The sequence below is a fragment of the Anser brachyrhynchus genome (genome assembly GCF_964034855.1).
Source record: "Anser brachyrhynchus genome assembly, chromosome: 1".
Classification (NCBI taxonomy): Eukaryota; Metazoa; Chordata; class Aves; order Anseriformes; family Anatidae; genus Anser; species Anser brachyrhynchus.
In genome coordinates, this window is record NC_137694.1 from 102976320 (window position 1) to 102999743 (window position 23424).

General features: G+C 46.7%; 1 protein-coding gene across 26 annotated transcripts; it reads right to left on the minus strand.

Annotated features, from left to right (window-relative positions):
* Positions 1-17: 17 nt before the first annotated feature.
* ZNF384 (zinc finger protein 384) lies at positions 18-22572 on the minus strand. 26 transcript variants are annotated; one of them, XM_080585893.1, is made up of 12 exons: positions 22482-22572; positions 21959-22007; positions 20986-21175; positions 18200-18266; positions 17809-18049; positions 17139-17469; positions 12356-12436; positions 4887-5111; positions 4055-4237; positions 3165-3243; positions 2154-2312; positions 18-1987 (listed from the first exon to the last, which is right to left on the minus strand). In XM_080585893.1, the coding sequence occupies exons 3-12, from the start codon at positions 21036-21038 to the stop codon at positions 1712-1714; spliced, it is 1695 nt and encodes a 564-aa protein (XP_080442019.1). In that variant the 5' UTR covers positions 21039-21175; positions 21959-22007; positions 22482-22572; the 3' UTR covers positions 18-1711. The 26 variants fall into 26 exon arrangements, with proteins under 26 accessions (XP_080442019.1, XP_080442014.1, XP_080442017.1 ...); XM_080585888.1 differs by having other exon boundaries at positions 20986-21564; positions 22482-22497; XM_080585891.1 differs by lacking the exon at positions 22482-22572 and adding an exon at positions 22272-22461.
* Positions 22573-23424: the final 852 nt, after the last annotated feature.

Genomic DNA, 23424 nt, shown 5'->3' on the forward strand with positions numbered 1-23424 from the left:
AGCAGCACCTTCAAGGAGCCTTTTACACCAATTTATTTCTACACAGGGTGGTTAAAAAAAAAAAAAGCCCCTACTGGTTGTTCATACATAAGTCTGGGATTCTATAGGATTTGAGTGCAACACATGCTTTTTCCCTTGCCTTCTCATTCTCTTCCCAGTCAGCCTCCATGATCCAAAGAAACTAAGAAGTGACACACAAGACTAGTAGTCATGTGGACCAAAAAAAAGGGGGGGGTAATCTGAAGACGAAGAGAGAGGGAAAAACAAACAAAGATTGAAAATAAAAATTCGCCAGGATAATGCGTTTTATAAACACAGAGATAGAAACAGTTACAGCAAGGACAGAGCGGGCCAGGGGTGGGGAATAGATATTTATATATATATATATATAAATTCAAGGGGCCTTCAGTTTATTCTTTTTGGCTCCCCCTTCTCATTAGATTGGTCTCTCTGTGGGGATCTTCATCCCTTTCTCTCCACTGTCCACCTTTTGGGGATTCTCTCCCATGATCAGGGTCCAGAAGAGGCCACCACTGCCATGTGAGTCCAGCCCGTCTTGGCAAGAGGGAGCCTGGGAGAGCGCTCTGATGGGAGGTGAGCAGAGAAGCTAGCCTTTCCCTGACACCTGCCGGCTCCTCGAAAAGACTGGTCTATTCCTCCTCCTCCTCCTTCCCTTTGGGAAACTGGGGGCAGGACAGGTGTGTAAGAGTCAGAACTGCTGCTGTTCCACCTTTCAGTAAAGGAAGTAGAGAGAAGGGTGATGATTATTTTGGCAGTCTCTTACCCTCCCCTCCATTGCTTTTTGGTTTGTTCTTGATGCCTGCAGGCTTTTCTGAGGAGGTGGGGGGAAGCAGGAGGGAGAGGAGGAGAAGTACAAGCTGCTAGGACATCATCCACAATGGGCAGGAAGAGCAATGAGCAGGAACCCACATTCCTACAGGGCCTTGGCCATCATGCTGCTCAGACAGCTGGGAGAGGCAGCAGCTACTTCAGACAGACTCCTCTATTGCTCTCCACTAGGGGAGAAGAAAGAGTGCAACGCTCCAAAGCCCTCGGGCAGTGTAGGCACCTGTCCAGCCCAGAGAACAAGCCTCACCTCTCCCCCACACTGGTTTCACCTTCCGCTGTGGAGAAGGTTTCTCCCATCCAGTCCTTGGGGCAGGACAAGCGACCCCTCCTCCCTTTCACAAGCAGGAGGGACAGGAATGGATATTTCTCTCTTAGACACTCAAGGAAATCCTCAAAAATACCCATCCAGCTGTGAACCCTGCCACGTTCTTCTGTGGCCCGCTGAAAACGTGTCCAAGCCCCTGTATGTACAAGGACCATCTCTCCATCCCATCACACCACGCACGTCTCAACACCTCCCCACCCCCTTCACGCACATCCTACAGTGAGAGAGAAGGCAGAACAGGGGCCTTTCTTTGGGTTTGAAAGGAGGGGCTCTTGCATGAGGAAGTGATCCCAGCACAGGAAGGGGGCTCTTGCACAAGGAAGCATCCTCCTACCAGGCAGGCTGTTGCACAGAAGGAGCACCCCCTTGAGACAGGCTGTTGTTCAAGGGGCTGCCATGAACAGGGTTACACGGCCAGAAGAGGCTGTTGCAGGAGGAGAGGCCGGAGACTGTTGCACGAGGAGGGCCGCTGCACAAGCAGTGCCCCGGGCGCAGGCTATGCACAAGAGGCTTTCTGCTCCCTGGGTTGAGGTCTCTCTAGGAGCTGGAGAGGTGCTCCACTTGGATGGCGCTGGTGCTGACAGTGAGGCAGATGTCCTTGTGATGCTCTGAAGTCTTGTAAGGAGTCAGGTCAAAGGAGCACTGAGGGGGAGGGTTGGGTGGGTTAGTGTCTCCAGAAGGGCCCCCTGCTGCCCCACCCCCCTGCGGCTGGAAGTGCTGCTGCTGCTGAGAGGCCTGGGCTTGGGCCTGAACCACCTGCTGCTGGGGGTCAGGGATGTTGTGTTTCCGCATGTGCTTCATCAGGTACGTCTCCTGCAACGGGAAGAACGGCATGAGAGGAGGGGACGGCTTTCACAAAAGCCACAGCCCACAGGGAGGGATATGACAGCTCACGGGGCTGCTCCCATGGGACCTGAAGGATCGACTCCCTGAGAAGTATTTCCACTTCTGCCACCCCCTCAGGGGAGCAAATACTCACCGAGGTGTAGGCCCGGCTGCAGATGGAGCAGGTATAGACCTTGGCGTGTTTCACCGTGTGCGTAGCCAGGTGCACCTCCAACGAGGCAGCATCCGTGTATGCACGGTGGCAGTTGTGGCACTTGAAAGGTTTGTCTTTGTTGTGCTGCCGTCTGTGGGACTGGAGGTTGGCAGCAGGGTGGAAAAAAAGAGAACACAAGCACAGGTAAGGAAGCGAATGTTAACGCTGGAGGTTGCTTTACCTCTAACGCTCCGTTCCCGTCAGGCTCCAAGTTCCCTAAGCCCCAGTATGCTGAGCAAGGTACTCCAGGCTCCTAGCACAGGACAGCTATTTCCCTCCCAGTCCACTACAGCTTTCCCACAGACACCTTATCTTCTCAGCCGTATTAGGCATTTGAAGAGCAGAGTCTCTTAACTCTCCACAATCCCCATCTTCTGAGTCTCCATGCAACATTCCCAGTCTCCCCCCCCCCCCCCCCCCCTCTTTCTACCTCTCTTCACATTTACTCTCCACATCTGTCAACTCTCAAGGCAGGATCTTCTTTAACTGCTCACAGGCATTTACAGCTTTTTGCCATTCGGCATTTTCTACAGTTCCCCTCCTCCAGGATATTGTAACAGGACACACCATCTCTGCTTCCCTAAATCCCTATTCTTATGTCCCCCATTCCATTGTAAAACAAAAACACCTATTACAGAGATTTTACTCCATGTATGAGATTTAGAAAAAGTCTTACCCCAGATACATTAGAAAACTCTGCAGAACAGATCAGAGGAACTTTAACAAGGTATCACTGCTTGCAAGTCAATCTTAAAGTTTTACAGGATGCAACTCCTTATGTGACTTATTTGGGTCACTGTTGCCATCAGAGCCACGAATCTCTCCCCTGTCCAGCACTTCAACAGCTTTTCTGTATTCTTTCACTCTTCCTCCCAGCATTTTCCATCTCCTCCCGCTTGACATCCGTATTTGCCACCCCCACTGTTGAGCAGGGCATGTCCAGTCCCTTACCTGCAGGTTGGAAAGCTGGGTGAAAGCCTTTTCACACCCAGGGTGAGCACATTTGTAGGGTCGGTCCCCGGTGTGGATACTGTCGAGGAGGAAGAGCACAAACAGGAGGCAGTGAGCAAACAGGCAGCGCAGACTGCCAGGGCCTGATGCCGTGATCCAATCTCACAGCTGCTCAGCAGTGCGGGGAAGGGGATGATATTGCCTCCAGATGCTGTTCTACCTGGACAAGGAGAGCTCTGCCCAGCTCCTGTGTCCAGCTAGAAGTTAGAAAAGATATGCATGCAAGCAGAGTTCAGAACGTGGCTAGGACTGAGGAGCAAGAGCTTAGGAACACCTGACCAGCTTGGCACGGGGGTCACCTAAGAACGGCAAGGGGCCTGGCGGCCCAGACTCCCTGCTCCAAGCTCAGGAGTCCCACACTGTGACCAAGAGGAATTCATTCTCTTGCTCACACAGTACCGAGAAAACAGCTCTGTTCCTTCTCAGGATACACATTACAACAGTCTTCCCTTCACATTATTGGGGAAATGCGTTCATGTGTCCCTGTCCCCCTGCAATGCCAGGACAAGCTTCCACACACTCAGTCCAACCCCCATGGTGCCAGGATCCCTTACGGCCAATGCCTCTCTCTCTATTGCTCTCTCTCTGTGCCCCCCGCGGTGCAAGACCAAGGATCCCCAGGGACAGCACGTGCCCACCTCTGCCCTGCCGTGGTCAGTGTCTCCTGCGCAGCCTCCACTCCGTCCACTCTGGTGGGTCACCTCCTTCTGTGGGTGCAGCCGGCCGCGTTCCCCGCCCGCCCCCCGCATGCTTGGCGCGCGTGCTCCACAGGTGCATGCCGGCAGCGCGGGGGGGCCAGGGCCAGGCCCCCAGCCTCCTCTGGCCCTTACCGTGTGTGCTGCTGCAGGTGGGAGAGCTGGCGGAAGGCCTTCTGGCAGTAGCGGCAGGTGTAGGGCTTGGCCCCCGAGTGGATGCGGAGGTGCTGGGCCAGGTAGGATGTGTTGGCGAAGCTCTTGGAGCAGTGAGGACACTTGTGGGGCTTGACAATCGCCGTGTGGAGCTTGGAGTGGATCCTGCCGAAGAGGAGGAGGAGCAGCAGCAGTTGGACACGACCGCCATCTGGCTAGTGCTGATGGAATGAGGGCACAAAGGGGGTGGGACAGCACCACGCTATCTGCTACACAGAGGAACTCCAAACACGGCCTGAGCTTGCTCGGTCTCAAACCGTGCTCCCCTTGGATTCAAGAGACCATGGTCTGTCCGCACCGGGGGAGGATCCAGAGAGAGGAACTATAGAGTTTGGACTGAGGGGCATTGGCAGAGCTGTGTGGGAAGCCTATGGCTGAAATAGCAGGGGGGCTGCAAGCCTGGACTGAGATGTTTGGCAGGACTAGGCTGGGGTGACAGGGAACAGTCCTTCTACGCCCACTCTACTCTCGTGCTGACAAAACCAGCGCTACCTTCTGTCAGAAAGTGTCACTCCACTGCAGACGCCCCTTAGAGTAAGCAGCACTAACCTCTGCGCACACCCAGCCCCTCACAGTAAATGACAAGTCTTATGTGTCAGATACCACGACTGCCGGTTTGTTGTGTTTGAGACATGACCAGCCTGTGGAAAACAGCAAGGTCTCCCCAGCTAGTCACCCACTGAAGGTGCTCACAGCATGCTGGGATGACGGCAACATGCAGTGCGGAGGGCCCCCAGCCTCCTCTGGCCCTTACCGTGTGTGCTGCTGCAGGTGGGAGAGCTGGCGGAAGGCCTTCTGGCAGTAGCTGCACGTGTAGGGCTTGGCCCCTGAGTGGATGCGAATGTGCTGGGCCAGGTAGGAGCTGTTGGCGAAGCTCTTGGAGCAGTGAGGACACTTGTGTGGCTTTGTCTCCGTATGGGACTTGGAGTGGATCTGCATCTCCGACTTGGAGTAGAAGGTCAGCGAACACATCCGGCACCTGGGACCGGGGTGAGGGGAAGAGAGAGTGTCATACGGGGCAAGCCCCAATATCTATCAACTCTAACTGGAAGGGGTCTTCCACATTGAGTGAATAAAGGATAGTTTCTGACCATGTGGATCAGGGGAAGTTTCACCTCGGACATTATGCTCAGCTGCAAGTACTCCAGTCCCAGAGGGACAAACTTAAGCTAGGAACTGGCAGGAAAGACCAGACTTATACCTTGCAGCCACACAAGTAAAGGTCTTGGAAGAATCAAAGAGATTAATTTATTAGGCTTACAAGGGAGACAGGGTAGCACTTCGGAAATTTTCCAACAGCAATCTGAAGGGGACAGGAATAATAATTCCCAGACAAAAAACATTTTGTTCATCTATGATTTATTTCAGTCAAAAAAGTTGGAAAACCTGAAAATCCAGGTTAAGGTGTGTCTTCATAATAAAAGTTAATTCCACGTACTGCAAAGTCTGCAAAAGCAGTCATGACCAAAACACTTAACTCTGCTCCCGTTTTTGGAGAAGACATTCACGTATTTGAAGGCAATGCTGAAATTAACAATAGCACTACTTTCCTAGTGGGTCTCACAAAGATACTCTGCAAATATAATCAGATATTTCACTGGTTTAATTGGCTTTCACCAATTCTATCTTACTGATGTTTTAAAATGTTTTGTCTAGGAGTTTGGACCCATCTGTTCCCATAAAGATCAGAAACATATTTGGTAACACAGATTCTTTGAACAGGAAGAAGCAGTTGGCATTATCTGCTATGGATGTTGCTGTTAAAAACTGTTCCTCCATCTTGACACCAGGTTGTTAAAAGAAGCCTGCACTGCTATACAATTCAAGATGGTAAAAGATTTTGTTTCTCTGTCATTTTAACCATAGAGGCTGCATCCATTGCTGGCCTTTTATTTTTTCCTTCAAAAGCGTGTGACAACACGGAGCAGAGTTAAAGTTTCTCTGAATTTAAGTCCTTCCATTTGCAGACTTCTCCATTAAACAAGACAAAATGGAACCTGCACTTGGAACTTCCAGGGTCACATCTGAGGGAAAAATGCCACCTAGAAGACCTCTGTTCTGCCTGCTGTGGTGTGTTGATTATGTTTTTGTCTGGGAATTTCCTTAAGTTTTACCAGTGTTTTAAAAAAATGCCCAGTGACAAAAGTCTCTGCAAGTATTACACACCACAGAGAGCTTATCCTGTTTGTAAACCCACTACATGTGCCCACATTCAACTATTTCTTTTCCTCCTAGGACGATACATCATTACATCTACTATTGTGGCTATTTATGTTGGAGCCAGAAGCTTTTATGAAGTGTGCAGTCTAATTAGTGTATGTAATGCAGGCAATATTTATCCAGCACCTACCTTAACTTCCACAGGCCCTTCAAAGCCACAGCTTGATTTTAAGCCATATAACTGGAAGCCATGCCTCCCTACCAAGCATTCTACCACACACCTGCCATAACATTGTTTCTTTTCCTTTACATTCATTATCACCTCTAACGGTTGCTTCTGCATTTCCTACCTTCATCTTTCTCTTATTTCCTTTTAATTGCACAACTGAACACAACACACAAGCTAAACACATCCTTACTTAACTCCCCGCTCACACATTAAAAAAAAAATCCTTTCTGGAATCAACAAGCAGAAGCAATTTGGCTGTTTATCCCTAGGTCTGCTAGAGACACAAGGAGTAAGAAGGAACATCGGGATCATCTTTTAGAAAAAGTAGCTTTTGGTTTATAAACCAAATTATCTCCAAACACTTGTCCAGTTTGCTCCAGACTTTCTGAAACATGATAGCTAGACTTGAAGACAGTATATGTATTTTGCAATTATCAAGTCATACTTAAGAGGATGACGACTGTATCCTTGAAAAAAGCAATGCTAGAAAGAACTTTGAAGTGAACACTGAACCGAAAGTACCACTGAGTTACCAAGTCCAGTTCTCTGCTAACGCAAGGAATTAATTCATAACCCCATGCATGACTCTATCAAGCTCCTTCTCAGTGGATGTTTATTGCCAGTATTCTCAATTGAAGTCTGTTCCACAGTGTCACTCCTCTGATGATGAATCATTCAATTGAGAACAAGCTCCCAGTGCGATGTTGTGCTAATATGGCTAAATGAATCAAAGGGGAATAGCAGGTATCTAAGTGGGAATGGTGCAACTATTCTTGCAACAGCATGCCTAATGCTAAAGACTATGTAGTCAACAATTACTGAAAGATCCAGACAAGTTCAGAGAACTTGGGAATGACGGTGTGTGGAAAATCTACTTCACAGAAGAGATTCACTGAGCCCAGTCTATCTTGGTTAGGGGGAAAGGTTAAAAGATAGCTTGGTCAATACCCATATAAATCTATGCAGGGAAAAAAAAAATCAATTACTGTGGGCTTGGTTTATGCAGCAAAGGTACCATGAGATACAATAACTGACAGGATGAGTTCAAAAATCCAAGAAGAAATAGGATCTTCCAACCATGAGAATAATGCATCTTTGGAACAACACTCCGAGGCTGTGTTCTAATCTCAATAGCTTAGCACCTACAATTAATATTTTTAGAATTCAGCTACCCGTCAGTGAGTAATACCTTTCTAGAAGTTTTGCTTGAGCTTCAACACAACGTTGGGCACTAATCTCTTCTGTGCTGTACGCATGACCATGTATTTTAAAAGTCTATTCCTTTCTGAAAAATTCATGATCTTTACTATGTCATCAAGTCTAAGCAGTCCAACCCATTAAGTCTGTAATGACATAAAGCCATCTACTTTATTTCCCATAATATCTGTGCACCAATTCCTTTACTTATTTACTTTGTTAGGTTATCTGCCTTCAGGTCAGAATTTCCCTAGAATAAACTTTAATGAAAAGAAAGAGACTGAATGTCCTTTTCCATTTTCAAAGTAAACGTATAAAAAAGGTATTTCAAAACCTCGCTGGCACCTGCATGAGAATGGAAGATAAATCCGAGTGTTAGAAACAAAACAAACAAACAAACCAGAAAATAAGAACAAAACAAAACCAATCAAACAAGAAACCAACCCTAGTTGTCTGAATTTAGCAGCTGTAGACATTTCAGTAGTGTTTTTCAAACAACATTTAAAAAAAATCTTGCAGGGACTCGTTTTCCAATAATCTAACTAGCATTAGCCCTGAGAGGGCAAGAATGTTATGTAGCATTAACAAAGTCATAAGTCTTGTAAGTTAAAAAAGCCCTGGAATACAGCAGAAAGCTGCACTTCAGAGAGTTCTCTATTATGTGGCAGCAGGCATTTTCAATGGAACAAATGATCCATTTAATTAAGGGTTTTGCATTTTGCCTCAGACATCATCAAATATTAAAGAAGAAGATGCAATCAGCCCTCTAGTGGGTAAACATGGATTCAAAAAAATGTTAAATCTATACGGATAATGAGAACATTTCATCTGACACTTGCAATGCTTCAGTGTTTCATTTCAGTGAAATTTTCCTTGCTGGGGATAGGAAAAGTTGGCAGTGCTGCTTGCTAAACATGAACATAGTGCTATGTGAAATAATCTTTTCTTTTTTGTTAATAAACATTTTTGATCTTTTTTCCCCCCATCGTGCTTCTAAACTACTACTACTTCCATTGTATTCTGAGAGCAAGTAACAGAAATGACTGCAGCATTCCCATTGAGAGCATTATACAACATCCCTACAACTGTTTGTTATGGCTCTGCAAATTTAGCTTAGGAGAACATATTCTTAACAACGCAGAGGTGTATTTCTCCATATAAATAGTTAATTTAATACTCAGCAATATGCTAGAGATCAAAAGCAACCCCTTCCAACGTTTATAATCCTTTCTTTTTATAAGGAATCTACAGAAATAAAGTGAGACATTAAAAGAATGTGCATGTTAAGACAAACACCCTCAAAAATCATGAAATGCCAGTAAAAGGTGGATGCACAATTCTAATTCTGCACCCATATGAAAGTCATCACGATGAGTCATAAACAAAATTATGCTTATAGCAACTAGACTACAACTCTGAGACACAGAGGGCCTTTTTTTTCCACTTTTCATGGAATGTTCCGCCTCATTCATCAGATGCTGTTATGAGATAAAATAACATCTGAAATACCATCTCATAGTAAAATTTGCCTAACGTGGATTAACAGCATTTTTCAATCAAGTGCTTAATTAATTGATATCACAGTTGTGAAAAACTATGCAAGCTTTTACACAGCCTTGAGGATTCAATTTCCTAGTATTCACTGAGATTGGTCTTAGAAATTAATTGAACCCTTGTTCTTTCTATTAGACTACAAATACAAATACTAGACCACAAGGGTTTTTGTTTGTTTGTTTTTATAAAAAACAGGTCATGAAGGTGTGAAGTTAAACTAGTTAAGTTTAGGCTCTCAGAGTCAACAGATATTTAGCAAGGAAAGAAATTTACTGCCTTTGCAATGCAGAGTTAATGAAGTAACTAATGCAATCATAACATAATAATGGATGCACAGTGCATGATAAATGCTGATTTAACCTTCAAACTCCCCAATTTTTTAAAGCTGGAGTTAAACACTTTCTTACTAATGTTTTTTAAGAGACAGAGGGAAGGAGTCAGAACATTTAAGAGACACAGCTACAAAACTCGGATAAGACCTAAATAAAGCCCGAGTATAGAAATGCCAAATGAAAGCATATGACAATTGTACCTCTGCTTCTCCAATTCTAGAGTATCACCAAATCACATCAAAAATTTAACGTGCTTCCAGTTGCCAATTTACACTATTGACATGTATACTATCAAATCTACCAGCTACATTGAGATCTAAATCTACTTATTTCCACACTCCTTCAGTCACTCCGTTGCTTGATAAGATTACAGAAAACAAATGTGCATCACGCTCTTGGCAAGGCACTGGATATTTTTAACACTGTATAGCATTTTTCCAGTTCTAGTTTTCTGAGGGGATTCCTGTGTTTTGTCCATTTTTCGAAGATCGTTTGGAAAAATATCAGAACCAGAATTTTGTGGTATTTCAGCACGCTTCACAAGTTGCCTATCTTCTTTTAATCACTTCAGCACTTAAGCTTTCAGCAACTGCATTTACCCTCTTTCATCACAGCCTCACACTGGGAGCTCACATGATGTCATTTAGTTCCTAAAAGTCTTTTTCATAGTCATTGCTTTCCAGGATACTGTTTCCTCATTACTAATATTCCTTATCTTTAGATCAAAGGTGTTCAACAGCAGCCAACAGGACACTTCAGAGAATTATAGAATATCCCACGTTGGAAGAGACCCGCAAGGATCGTCAAGTCCAACTCCTGCTCCAATTCTATCCAGGCCTAATTGGATGGTTGTTTTATATCGTGTCTGAGCATCTAGATTTCGATACCTGACTCTGTGGGAGAAGTCACACGGGTTAATAAACCAAGAAACTAAGCCTTCCATTCAGCTGTAATAAAAACACGTTTTGCTTGAACAGTTCTGGCTTAACAACCACGCAGAATTTCCCCTATTTTTCCTTACCTATCCACCAGGACTGCTTCTACCTGTAAATTGTCAGCCATGATTTTCTGTTCATCTCCAAAATCACTGAACAACATCAAGCCTAAGACCTTCTCTACCAATTTATGAAATCAGTCACCATTAGCAAGAGACCAGCAAAACAACGAAATACAATGAGATGTTTCCTAGTACAGTGATAATACCTAATGCTAAAATTGAAAGAACACCAAAGCCCCATGAGAAAACACTAACAAATTTGGGAGTGCCAGAAGTAAGGTCATCTATGTCACCATAATTTGGCTCCGCAATGCAGGCACGTTCTGATACAGCCTTATTGACTGTTTCCACAGAACTGCATCCTTATTATGTTGCACAGATAGATACTTAACAAGCAAGTGTTCAGTATTCTTCATCACCACTGTGATGTGAACAGCCTTGAGCCTTGTCAACCGCACGCAATTCCAACCTCAGATTGCAGAATTACTCCTCTGTTGGACCCCCACAGAAGTATCAGTGCTCCTCAGACACACATTTATTTCCACAACACCCCTGTTTACATTATTTTTAATGGGAAGGAGCAGCAGAAGACAGGGGAGTGAAAAACAATTAGTAAGACATAATTCTGAGTGGCTAACCTGATAGCTGCAAACACTATTTTTCTTTTAAAAGAACTTCATACTGCTTACAGTTAAATCACAGCTCCCGAAAGATTTCTGTGCTGCATATAAGATCCAATGCTTCTGCAAAGCAAAACAGGATCCAACACATAACAGAGGACTATTCTATGACACTTGCGAAGGGATTATGGTTTTAGGAATACCAAATGTTAATTACTTCAGGATAACTGTCTATGGTCATTTCTAGCCTGCAGCGCATGCAAATCCACCGAAAGCTAGACCTAACTCGTATATGCACATGCTTCAAGGTATGATTACCTGTAGGCCTGAACCACATGGCTGTAGAATACTGTAGGAAATCTGTGGCAGAGGCAAACTTAGCCTACAGTTCTTCAGACTAGCAGTCAAATGCCTTCCTCAAATCATCCTTCTCTATTCCACAATCCCAACTCATTTTTGTTTTATTTTTGATAAAATTATTCCTTTCTCTAAGTAATTGTGCAGGATGCTGACAGGCCATCACGTATACAATAACTGTAGTCACATAATCAAGGATGTATCAAGTGCATTGACTCAATAGGGCCAAATTAAGGTGTGATCAGATAGATGAGTGACAGACGAGTTTTGATGTTCTCTCTCTCCAGTTGAGACTGTAACTGGCCCTTCACTCCCTTGCATACAAGCATTCCACTGACATACAAGTAAAAAGCACTAAAATTAAAATTAATGACTGAAGAATCTTCACTGTTAATTCCTTCTGCTTTGTACTACGATGAGCTGAGAACACCTGTGCATGCACACACACAGTTACAGCATCTCAGCAGAAGGGAGAGAACTTGCCATAAACCAAGCTTTCACCTTATATCCTAAGGCAAATGGTCAGTCTTATTTCTATTTCTAACTTTCAAGCACAGCACTCATATCCAAAGCAAAGCTTATGTGTACAGTGTGTGTAGATATGGAAGTTCATGCACACCTGTCCTCCTTAGTTTTGAAATCATAAGCCAATTTCAACCGAAGCTAAAAAAGGGGTAAGGATTTTAAAGTCACTACAAGTTTCACAAAAATACGGAGCTGGGAAAGATGAGAGACCCTCTTGGAGCCCCTTGCTGAGGGAAAGGCTAGTAAGCTCACCCTTGATTAGACATCAGAGAATCCACACAGGAGAGAGCCGCTGGAAACCAGGCTTCATTAGTTCCGCTGCTCACGGAACTACTTGTTAAAAAAAGCAAACAGAAATTCCAACATGTGGCATCGTACCGACACCCACATTGGTCATCAGCAATCTTAAGATCCACTGCACAGACCTCTGCCACCACAGCAAGGACAATTAGTGATAGTAATGTAGTCTGACATCTTTTTCTAGCATTAGAGGGGGATGAGGCTCTTTGCCAGAGGAAGTCACATTCTTGTGCTGACAGCAGAAACACGGCAAAATTTAGGAATATTGGATTTAATATTTCTAGGCTTTGGAGGGAATGTGGTCAAACTTTCTGCCTAATACTTCAAACTTTATTCTCCCTTTGCCCCTAGCCTTTCAGCCTGTTGCAATCCCCTCTTTCCTGCACCACGACCCAGTCCCACGTTCTTTACCCACGTGCCTCAGCTTCATCCTCCACTGCAGTGTATATTCAAATTTTAGTTCTCATAGTTCTATTTGTCTGTCCACATCCCATGCTCTTGTCCACATCTGTTCCATTAATTCTAGACACCTATTCGTTTTCCAGCCCCTAGTAGATCTGCTCTTTCCCCATCTTCTCTCAGTCACCTCTCCCTTTCAAACAGGCTCTCCATCACACCCTCTGGTTTGTAGGCTCTAGTCTTTTCTTCTCCCTCCTTTCTGTTTCCCGTCTCTGCTCTACCAACTTTCTAGACTTCCTAGACACAATCAGCTCTAGGTCCTAGCCATATCTCACTCCTGTCCCTACTGCATTTGAATCAAGCTTTCTTTCACCTTGCCGCTGAGCCCATTGGAGGGGGGAAGGTTACTGTAAAGGCGGGCATAAGGACTCCCTTCCGAAGCAGAATGAGGAGTTGTGACTGAAGGAAAAGCGTGCTTGGCCCTTCAGCATCAGAAGATGCCTATCACTGCAGAGAGAGTACAGGAGTAGCCCAGCCTCACATAAAGGTCTAGAGGTCGGAGTGTATTTACTTCTTCTGTGCAGATGGACAGTCTGGTCAGCGCCCGGAGTCATGCAAGCCTCAAGTAACATCAAAGAGGATATAATAATCTTTGCACGTTTCAACTACTGAAGTATAAAGCTTCTCAAGGCATGCCTAACAGATTTTTTTTCAAAGCTTACAACTTGGCCAAATTTGGCCACATTTTAACAGATATTTGTGGCTTAGAAAAGCCATAATCGCCTGACTTCAAATCTAGGAAAAAAAAAAACATGAGAAAATCACTAATGAGCAACATTATATCCAGTATACGGCAGGAAAAAAAAAGGCTGAAAACAAGCTATCCAAGAACATGCCCACCTGCTGTATTCAAACCACTGGCTCCTCTTGTGTCCCTAATCTCCTCCTTAACAGGTCCTCTGCTGGGCTTTTCCCCCTTCCACAGCTCATTTATCTTTGTTTCTTGCTAAGCCTTCCAGGGCTTCTGCGCACTTTTTCTCCCTGTACACACCACAGAAGCTTATGTCCCTTAGCTGCTTACTGTTTTCCAAACCAAAACACCCTAATTTTCCCACACCCTACTGAAAGTAAGGGAACTCACAAATGACGGTGGGAAACAGAGAGCTCGTTGGTCACAAGTATCACAGCAAGGCTCTTCTCAAGGCAAGAACTTTGCTCTTGGTGTACTAGGTTCAGAAGTATAGCTTGCAAAGTCATTCCAGATTAAGAACTGGAGCCTTTACAAAAAACTGATGATCTGGAACAGATTAAGCTGAACCATCATTTAATCAGCCTTGTCTAACACGTCACACCACAAACTTCAAGAAGTGCATATGTACAAGCACTAGAACAGTGCTAAGAAATGATACTACTGTCTCCAGGATTCATGCTCTCCCTCAGCATGTTTGAAAATTCTGATGAGAAACCATGTGCTTCGCACACTGCCTGTTTCTAGAAAGATGTTCTCTCGATGATCTTGTTTTCCACAGAAAAAGTAAGTTCTACAAGGATGTCAGGGAAGATTAATAAAGTTGACAATGAATCCAGACAAGACTGAAGTGACATTACTCTCGAAGGAAAATGCTTCACGGAACAGATTCAGATGCTGTCCCCTTCAGGTATGAGCATTTTTCTAATATCACAAAGCAAAGCACCAAGGACTGTGCCAGACTGATCCTAAGGCTAGGTGTCCAAGATCCGCAAGCAGCACCTGAATTAGCAAAAGCTTCACGCCTTTTCTTATAAAGAAAAACCTAGTCATAAAAGATTCTTGCACCAATTTCACAGCAGGCTAATTCACTTCCAAAGATGTTAGAGCAGCAAAACATCTTCCGTTTGCTGGCACAGGAATCGCTACATTCAGCGGACTGATCTGCAATGGGGGTATCATCTTTGTGCTCCAATCCCTTCCAAACCTGCCCTCACTGCTACCTGTTCAAGGCCTTGCTCTGCCGTCAGCAAGCTGGAGCTGACACCAGGAGCTGGAGTTAGGAACATCAGACACCTGCTCTGACACCCACAACAAGACAGCTCACAGGATTTAGAACGAAACAAACAAAAAAAAATAATCAAATTGACAAAAGCTTTCCAGGCTTTAGGAATAAACTATTAAAAAATAAACAGATTGATCAATATAGTAAACTCCTTCCAGGCATCTGACTAGATTGTCTTTAGCGCATCACCATGAGAATCGATGAAATCATACAAACATATCCACATGTATACCACAAGCAACTCCTCCTTCAGCCTGAGAAGGGAGCAGTAGACAAACCTCACACGGTCTTAATTTAGCTAGTATATGTCTGCATATTATAGTAATGGGAACTACCCAAATTATCATAATCTAGAATACAGATGGAACCCAGGAGTCCTCAAAGTTTTAACTTGCAACTCTATTCATATGCATATTACGTACAAACTGTATTGCAAAGATTTTCTCTTCCACAGCTGCAGAACACAACAGCCTTTTCTTTTATTTTTGAACAATTATTTTTAGTTCCAAACTTGCACAAGGAAAACATCAAAGAGAAAACCCCAAGGAAGGCAGAAATACTCTTTGGTGGTCTTCAATAAATACCAATTTAGTTATCTTGCACCTTAATAGTGCCCAGACGAAGTCTGGGTTGGGATGGGGGCTGGATGAAGAGGCAGAGGTACCACACTTGGACTGAAGATGAAGACTGAAAGTCTTCCTGATGACATGCTCCTACATATAAACTCATTTTTTTCCCCCATGATCAGTTACACAGACTGTGCATGTTCATGAAGTTTCTGCTGAGTCACTCCACCTGGTCATTGGCATTTTTTTTTCCAAACTTACAAGTAAACAAGGAGCTATAATTAAAGCTTTGGTTCAGCTTTAATTCTAGCATTCACTGCCAATTGTGTCCCCTGTAAATACATATTTAACAACCTAATTAGCAACCCAGACTGTAAGCAGCTTGAGTGTGGAATTGTGGCTAGGGCCCAAAATAAATGGTGGGATTACAAATAGCAGGCTACCTAACACTCCTACCCTTCTTCACCATACGCTGATTATATTTTCAAAGTGGAAAAACTGGGACATTGGGCAAGAGAATAAAAAGGCTGATCCAAGCTCTGGTTTTGAAGCTATTTAACTGCATTGATTTAAAAATATAAACATTTTTTTAAATGCTATAGTTAAAAATGAAACAGTGCCTGCGGTGGATGCACTGATTCTGTGTAGGTGCCTTCATATTGTTATTCTTATTCCAGAAACGTAGCTAAATCTACCGAAAAGAAAAAAAGGTCTAGGATGGTTAAAGGGAAACGGTCTGCCTCAGAAGGATTCATGGGCACATAGCAGGGAAGCGAGAAGAACGAGGAACCCACCTCCTACTTGTTTTCACCTAGCTGCTAATTTGTCTCTTATTGATCTTGATCATCCTTGAGAAATGCCCATCACTGAATCACCCGTACTTGCTCCTGCTTCCCAGCCAACAGACTATCGCATTGCTTCCCTTTCTTTCCTAGCACTCAGCTGCTCTGTCCAGTTCCCACCTTCTCAGAAACAACCACCCTCATTTCCCTCTGCTTTAAGCATTCCCTCCTAGCTAATCTCTCCCCCATTCCCAGGACTCACAGGTAGAGGTTCCTAAAGCCACATCCCTCCAAGCCCAGAAACCCAACTTCAGGGCTCAGAACACTCTCCCCTCTCATCCATTACATTTCGGGCTTAGAAACACCCTTATACCTAATTCAGAAATGTACTTTTTCCCGTTTTGTTGGGATTGTTGAAACAGGAGGAGAGCACATTGGGCAATGAACACAGGAGCAGGCACTATCACCACGGTTCACTTCCAGCTCTCTGTGCATCCAGTCTAGGGTATTTATACTGGACAGACTGGAGTCCTACTTCAGGGGCACCCCGGTACGCTAGGGCTTTCAACTGCACCAGAAGTGCTCCAGCTGCACCAAACAGCACTGCATTCGGCAGTACGCCAGCCATACTACCCTGCTGTGGCATCAAGGACATATGGCTCAGCCTCCATAAGACCCTGGTCGTTAATCAACCTAGCAATATTAACATCTGTACATTTTGGAAATTGAGGTTGTCCACTAAGGAGGTCCTTAGTTTTGGGGGTCAACCCACTGGTTTGCAAACATTCCCGATTAGAAAGAAAACTCAGCTCTCCCTGCATCTGAAAGCTTCTCTGCTCAGGGACTCCACAGGGAAGAGGCCAAGATCTCTTCTTCCCTGCGTAAGCCTCTGAAGGGCTGAACACACCCCCAACCCCATGCAACGTTACAGTCATGGTTTAACCCTGCTCCCCACCTGTATGTCTTGCCATCCTTGTGCTGGTCCTCATCATCCTCGTTTGACAGCACAAAGGGGTCGCTCATCTCTGGCAGCCCCGACTCCTGCAATCGTTTCTTCTTCCGGCCCCGAGGCGGTTTGGGGGCAACTCCCCCACCCCCGCCACCCCCAGCACCTTCGGAGAGGGTGGTCGTCCCCTTCTTGGACAGGTCAGGCACCACCTGGAGGGCTGCCTGGGAGCCAGGGGGTAGCGCAGAGACAATCATGGGAGCTGAGATGGGAAAGGTTTGTGCAGAGGTGGCTGTGGTCACCAGGGAACCTGATGGGGAAGTTATCACCAGACCAGGACCTGCAAACAAACGAAGATGGAAGTCAGGTGTTACATCTCTAACGGCGCCCAACCTCCTCACTTCACAGAAGGAAGCTTTATACGTCTACTTTTAAACACAACCCAAACAGAAGAGAACAGAGTAGCCCAAAACATTCCCGGTCTCCACTGCTGGAAGCCAAACTTCAGCACAGAGGGCGGGTGCACAGACTGCCCGGAGATCCGCCGTGAAACCACGGCCAGGGCCAAGGCAGTCCACACCATCGCAGATGCTCAGAATAACCCCCGGCCCAAAAAGGACTCTCCAGGATTCCCTGCCACCCCTACCCCTCTGCTGCAGACATCTCTGGAGTCCCCTACCTGCTGTCATGAGCCCAGCAGACTGCACTGGCACCACGGTGATGTTCTGAGTCACAGGGGCTTGGCTGTGTGGTGTCAGCTGCTCTGGCTTGGTGTCTGAGTCCATGGCGATACCGGTGGGTAGGGCCACGGAGGTGGGTACTGTCAGCAAGGCGGGGTAGTGGGGGGGAGCCAGGCTGCAGCCCTTCTCTGTGGGCAGTAGCTGCTCCTTCATCTTGTTAATGAACATGGTGTTCTCAATCTAAAAGGGTGGGGAGAATGGCTTTTAGAACGCTGTGCCACAGCTCCTCCCAGCAGTTGGCTGAGCAAGAAAGGCAACAAACGTGTATCGCGCTTGGACTTCTAGGGGGAAGCAAGGCCAGCATAACGGGTTGGCAGACAACGGTCTTACCTGTCCCGAGACGGTGGGCACTGCTGGCCAGAAGTACGGGGAGGAGTTGAAATGAGATTCTTCCATCCTAGCTGGGCACAGGGGGGAAGAGGAAGGGGGAAGGGAAGAGGAATGGAGGAGAAGGAAGACAGACAGACGCACACACACACACATACACAAAAGGAACATTAAACCCAAAAAGACTCCAACAGGGAACTGACTCAGTCTGATGCTGCGACAGTTCCTTAATCTCCCCGTTCTTACTTAAGCAACTGCTCCCCACTTTTGAACTATCTGCCCAAATCATGTTATTTTTCAGAGAAAAAGATGTCTGCTATTCCCACAGGCTTGGGTCCATCTCAAATGCCTCTTGCCCACCAGTCCTCCATGCAAAAAAAAAAAAAAAAGACTACATCTGACCCAAAACACCTCTAAGATTCCCCAGTTATCCTCTACCCAAGTACATGCCATAAATGATGAAGTCTGTGCATCTGCATCCAGGCAAACACAGCTGAAAAACATTTTTCACTGTCACAGACAGTCTGACCCCACAAGCAGTGAAAGTTTTGGACCCTGCCTGTCCCTCCACCCCAGCTCTCTAAGGACCCAGATGCAGCAAGGGCACATTAGCATTATGTTACACAGGAAGAAGGACAGGCAGAGAGAGGGAAACAGACTTGCCCGAGGTAACAGACAGCCACAGCAGACCAAGAAGTAAAACCTAGGGCTCCTGACTTCCCACTGCCCACTGCTCTGACCGCTCCAGTCCGACTCTCGGAAGAAAATTGGAGATGTCACTCAATACTCCTGACAGACCAGATCCTCCCCTTTCATCCAACCAGACTGCACAGTGGGGAAACAACCTGACTACCCTGCTCCTGAGATAACGGACTTCCAAGTGAGATCACGGAAGGGCTCTCTGTTGCTCAATTCAGTTCTGTCTTTGGGACAAGGTTCTGTAGGATTCTGTCCCATCAGGTGCCCGTGGCTCTATCTCAACTCTCCACGGACCAGTTAGACACCAGAAGATAGCCGTCTGAAGACAGAGGCTTAATCTCTTAGAAACACCTGGCTGAGGAAATCTAATTCACCAGTCCTTTCCATTCTGATCCTCTCATTCCTCTGTGCAGTATCATTAGCAATCAAAGTTTGCAACGCTCTGAAAATGCTACTGAAAACCTCAAGAAATTCACAAAACGGTATTTTCTGAAGTAGAAGAGGTGCCGATTCCTTAACAAGTATGGCAAATCTGATGGGTAAAACAAACACGATAAAAACTCTGCTCAACGAACGCTATGCCTGGCAGAGCAAGCTGCTTAGAGAAAACAAAACACTGCAGGTTTCTCATGCAGCTATCTGCAAACAGCACCAGTCCTATTTCTGTTGTGATGTGGCAGTAGTCTAATTAGCGAGTAAATATTGTTTCTGAAGGGCCTATCCCGAGCATCAGATAAGCTGAGGAGCATGCCCCGAGTAGCACGAAACCCTTACTTTCCAGGAGTATATTAGGACAGAATAAATACATGTGGAATTGCTGTGTGTGAGCCAAAATGCAAAGGCAGTTTTCCTCTATGTAGAGTAGCAGTATTTAAATGAACCAAATTACCTGTTAATTTTGTTTTTATGAATTGCTCACACAACAGCAAAGCCAAGTATTCCTGCCTCACTTGCTCACTACAAATCAACCAATAAACCCACTTAAGGATGAATTATTTACCTTGCATCAGTGGCATGCAGTCAGACTGCTAGCTGCCTGACTGAATTACTCTGGATTTACATTGCTGTGATTCAATCAGAATCCGATGGGGCAGGTATCTTAGCTTCCTTTAATTTCTTTTCTGAGCCAGATTAATTAAGTACTCTGCCCACAACAAGGCCCTATATATCTAACACTTAAGTACATGACTGTTTTCTTCCACGGGATGGGCATACATACAGAGATAAGGCCTTCCTTAGCAATTGAGCCCCTGAATCAAGAGGGATCTTTTTTTGTTTGGGAAGTCAAGGGGGTTGTTGTTTTAAATGAGTAAGCCTCTATTTGCCCAGCTTCCACATCAAAAAATAAAGACAAACCTAAGCAAACCTGACTTTGCGAAAAAAATGTCTCATATAATAATCACACGCTTGTTTTTCAAATAAACTTTGTAATCGTCCAGCCTCAGATTCCTTGGATTCAACTGCAAAGTTTAGGAGTAAAACAGAAAGATGACAGTTTAAACAAAAATCTCGTAACTGCTTTCTTATTTAGAAAGTATGAAAGGCAACTCCATCTTCAAACTGTAAAATTCGAACTAGCACAGGCTGGGGCACTCAGTGGCCTCCTGATTCTACCCCGTCCCCTGTCAGAACTCGACAAAGCACCCAACGTTTGTTCACTTTGCTTTGCAAAATGTTTAAAAAAATTAAAACACACAAAAACCCACCACCAACAAAACAGTTTGTATTAATTCTCCAAAGATGACTACTCTGTTTTTACTACACTTTCTTAAAATCCATCTCCCCACCCAGCAGTCTTCACGCTTGAATAGATGTCAGGCCTCAAAAAAATCAGCTTGAAAGACTGAAGTGTAACAAAGTTATAAGAATGTGGAGAAAAAGGAGAAACGGTGTAAGAGTCAAAGCTTTCATGCAATCTCACTGGCAAGCCAATCTTCCAAAGGGAGAAAACAAAGATGAAGATCCTTGCACCAACCTACTGTCCTAACACCCGCAGATGTCCCTCCCCTATCCCACTTTTAGGCTGAAGGATATTTCGGAAAACATGCACCCCTATCCACAGCCCCCACTTTACCACCGCTCACACTTACTTTACCAGAACTCTGCTCGTAACCCTTCCAATTGCTCTATAACTATCACACATGGGCTGGAGCTTCAACCCTGTACCACAGCGTGTTCCCACTGCGGTGCCTTCATCATCCCAGCTTCCACAAACAGGCCAGAGATGGGACCTTCTTCCTACGCACCAGTCTAGTATCAGACAGATGTCAACGTACCCTCCTGATATAAACCAAAAACACCTTCTATGTACAGACCACAAATTTACATACACCAAATAAACAACCGAGTGAACCAGGGAACTCACAAGGGACAAGGAACCTGAAGTTTAGCTCTCAGAGTATTTCACAGAACCGCATACTTAACGTGCTGGGCTTATACTTCTTTGCAGGATCATCACTTTAATCATAAACACACAGACAAAAGCACGTGCAAGTACACGGTGAGGTAGAGGCTGCGTTTCTGGAAGGCACAATCAAGGTTGGATACGCAGGTATTTAGAGATTAAGTTGTAATGTGGTTTTCTTTATTCTCCAGACACCTGACGTTTATCTTCTAGGCAGTTTTCAGGTGATAAAAGGCCCCGAGTGATTTAAGTTGTCATTTTATGTCTGTGCAAGTAACAAGGAATAACTGGTCGGTAACGAGGAGGTTTTAGGCTTAATCGCTGCAAAACACTGAGGATGCCCACGCGGGATATTGGATCAAATGGAAAAACGCCTCCAACTAAGTTCCTAAGCGCCAAGAAGTTCAAGCACTGCCGCGTCTTTAGACCAAGCCCACCTGGATGCACACCGGGACCCCCCCCCCCAACGTAACACCCGAGGCCCTGAGCCCCAAACCCCGAGCTCGACGAGTTCGGAACCGCCCATGCGCCGCCCCCCCCCCCCCAGCGGCCCCCCTGTGAGACCCCCCGGGGCTGAGGGTCCCCGCACCCCGTCCCGGTCCCCCAACCACCCCCCCCCGGGGGCGAGGCTGACTCACGGTGCTGCGGGAGCTCCTTACCCCTCTCACTCTCCCTCCTCTCGCATCTCTCCTCCTTCCAGGGCCGGCTCTGCGAACAAACCGCCAGCGTTACGGGGGCGGCCGGGCGGGCAGACAGACAGACGGCCCGCCAGACGGACGGGCAGACGGACAGGCAGGCAGGCAGCCCGCCGCTTCCGCTTCCGGATCGCCTCACGGCCGGAAGCGCGGCCCCGCCGTACCGCCCGCCCGCCCGCCCGCCGCCTGCCCCTCACCCGGCGGATTTTCACCGAGCGCCTCCCCCCGCCCCGCGGCGCCCACCCCGACCCCGGCTCCTCCGGCGGAGCCTCCTCACCGGAAAGAGGGGAGCGGCGGTGCCGCTTCCGGGTCAGCGGCCCGAGCTCTTCCGGGGGCGCGGAGCGGGGCGGGATGGCGTCACCGCCGCCTCCGGTCGCGAGGGGGCGGGGCCGCGGCGGCCGCCGGCACGGGGACGCTCCCCCTCCCCCCCCCCCGCCCGCCGCGGCGGGGCTGCGAGCGGCCGGGCCGGAAGCGCGCGGGGCTTTACCGGAAGCGCCGTGTGGCGGCGGCGCGCGCGGGGAGCGGCGGTTGGCGGCAGGGCGGAAGTGGCGGCGGCGGCGGCGGGCGGCGGCGGGCGGCGCGCGCGCGCGGCGCTTCCCCCCCCAGGCCGGCCGTGAGGGGCCGCTTCCGGCCCGGGCGGGCCTCGTGAATATTCATGAGGGGGGTCATGAATAATGCACGAATTGGGGGGGGGTCGGCCGGCGGGAGTCAGGCGAGGACGACCGTCGGTGTATTTAAATAAAAGGATTTGATTGACTGATCAGTTTGGGAGTTAATTTCACACAGAATCACACAGAATCACCGAGGCTGGAAGGGACCTCCCAGATCACCCAGTCCAACCTCTGTCCTAACCAGTCCTAACAAGTCCTCCACTAAACCATATCGCTAAGCTCTACATCTAAACGTCTCTTAAAGTCCTCCAGGGATGGTGACACAACCACTTCCCTGGGCAGCCCATTCCAATGCCTAACAACCCTTTCGGTAAAGAAGTTAAATTTCCTTGTTAATTTGGGGGTTTCCACTTGCTGATGAATATCCACAAACGCTCATCCCTTTTATTTTTTCCCCTGTGTAATTTGTTTCTGTGGTTGTCAGACCACCCCTGAAGGTGACACGTCTCATCCCACAACACAACAAACAGTTTCAGTCCTGCGTCTGGGAGGAGGAGCTGTGGCCTCTTCTACGCCCCAAAGTCCCCTGTAGCCCCTCAGCTTTCCTCCTTTTCCTCCGTGTGCTTCCCAAAAGCAATGAAGCCGAGCGCCTCCTCCGAGAAGAGGGCTGCCCTAGGCTTGGTAGCTGGGAGAGCTCGTCAAAACGCCCTACAGCAGACAAGGAGAAGTCATGATTCCCAGCAGAGGAGTGGGACAAGGTGGTTAATTTTCTCGAACTGTGCCTAGAGCGTCACGCTCCCCTCCCCCAAGCACCTTCCA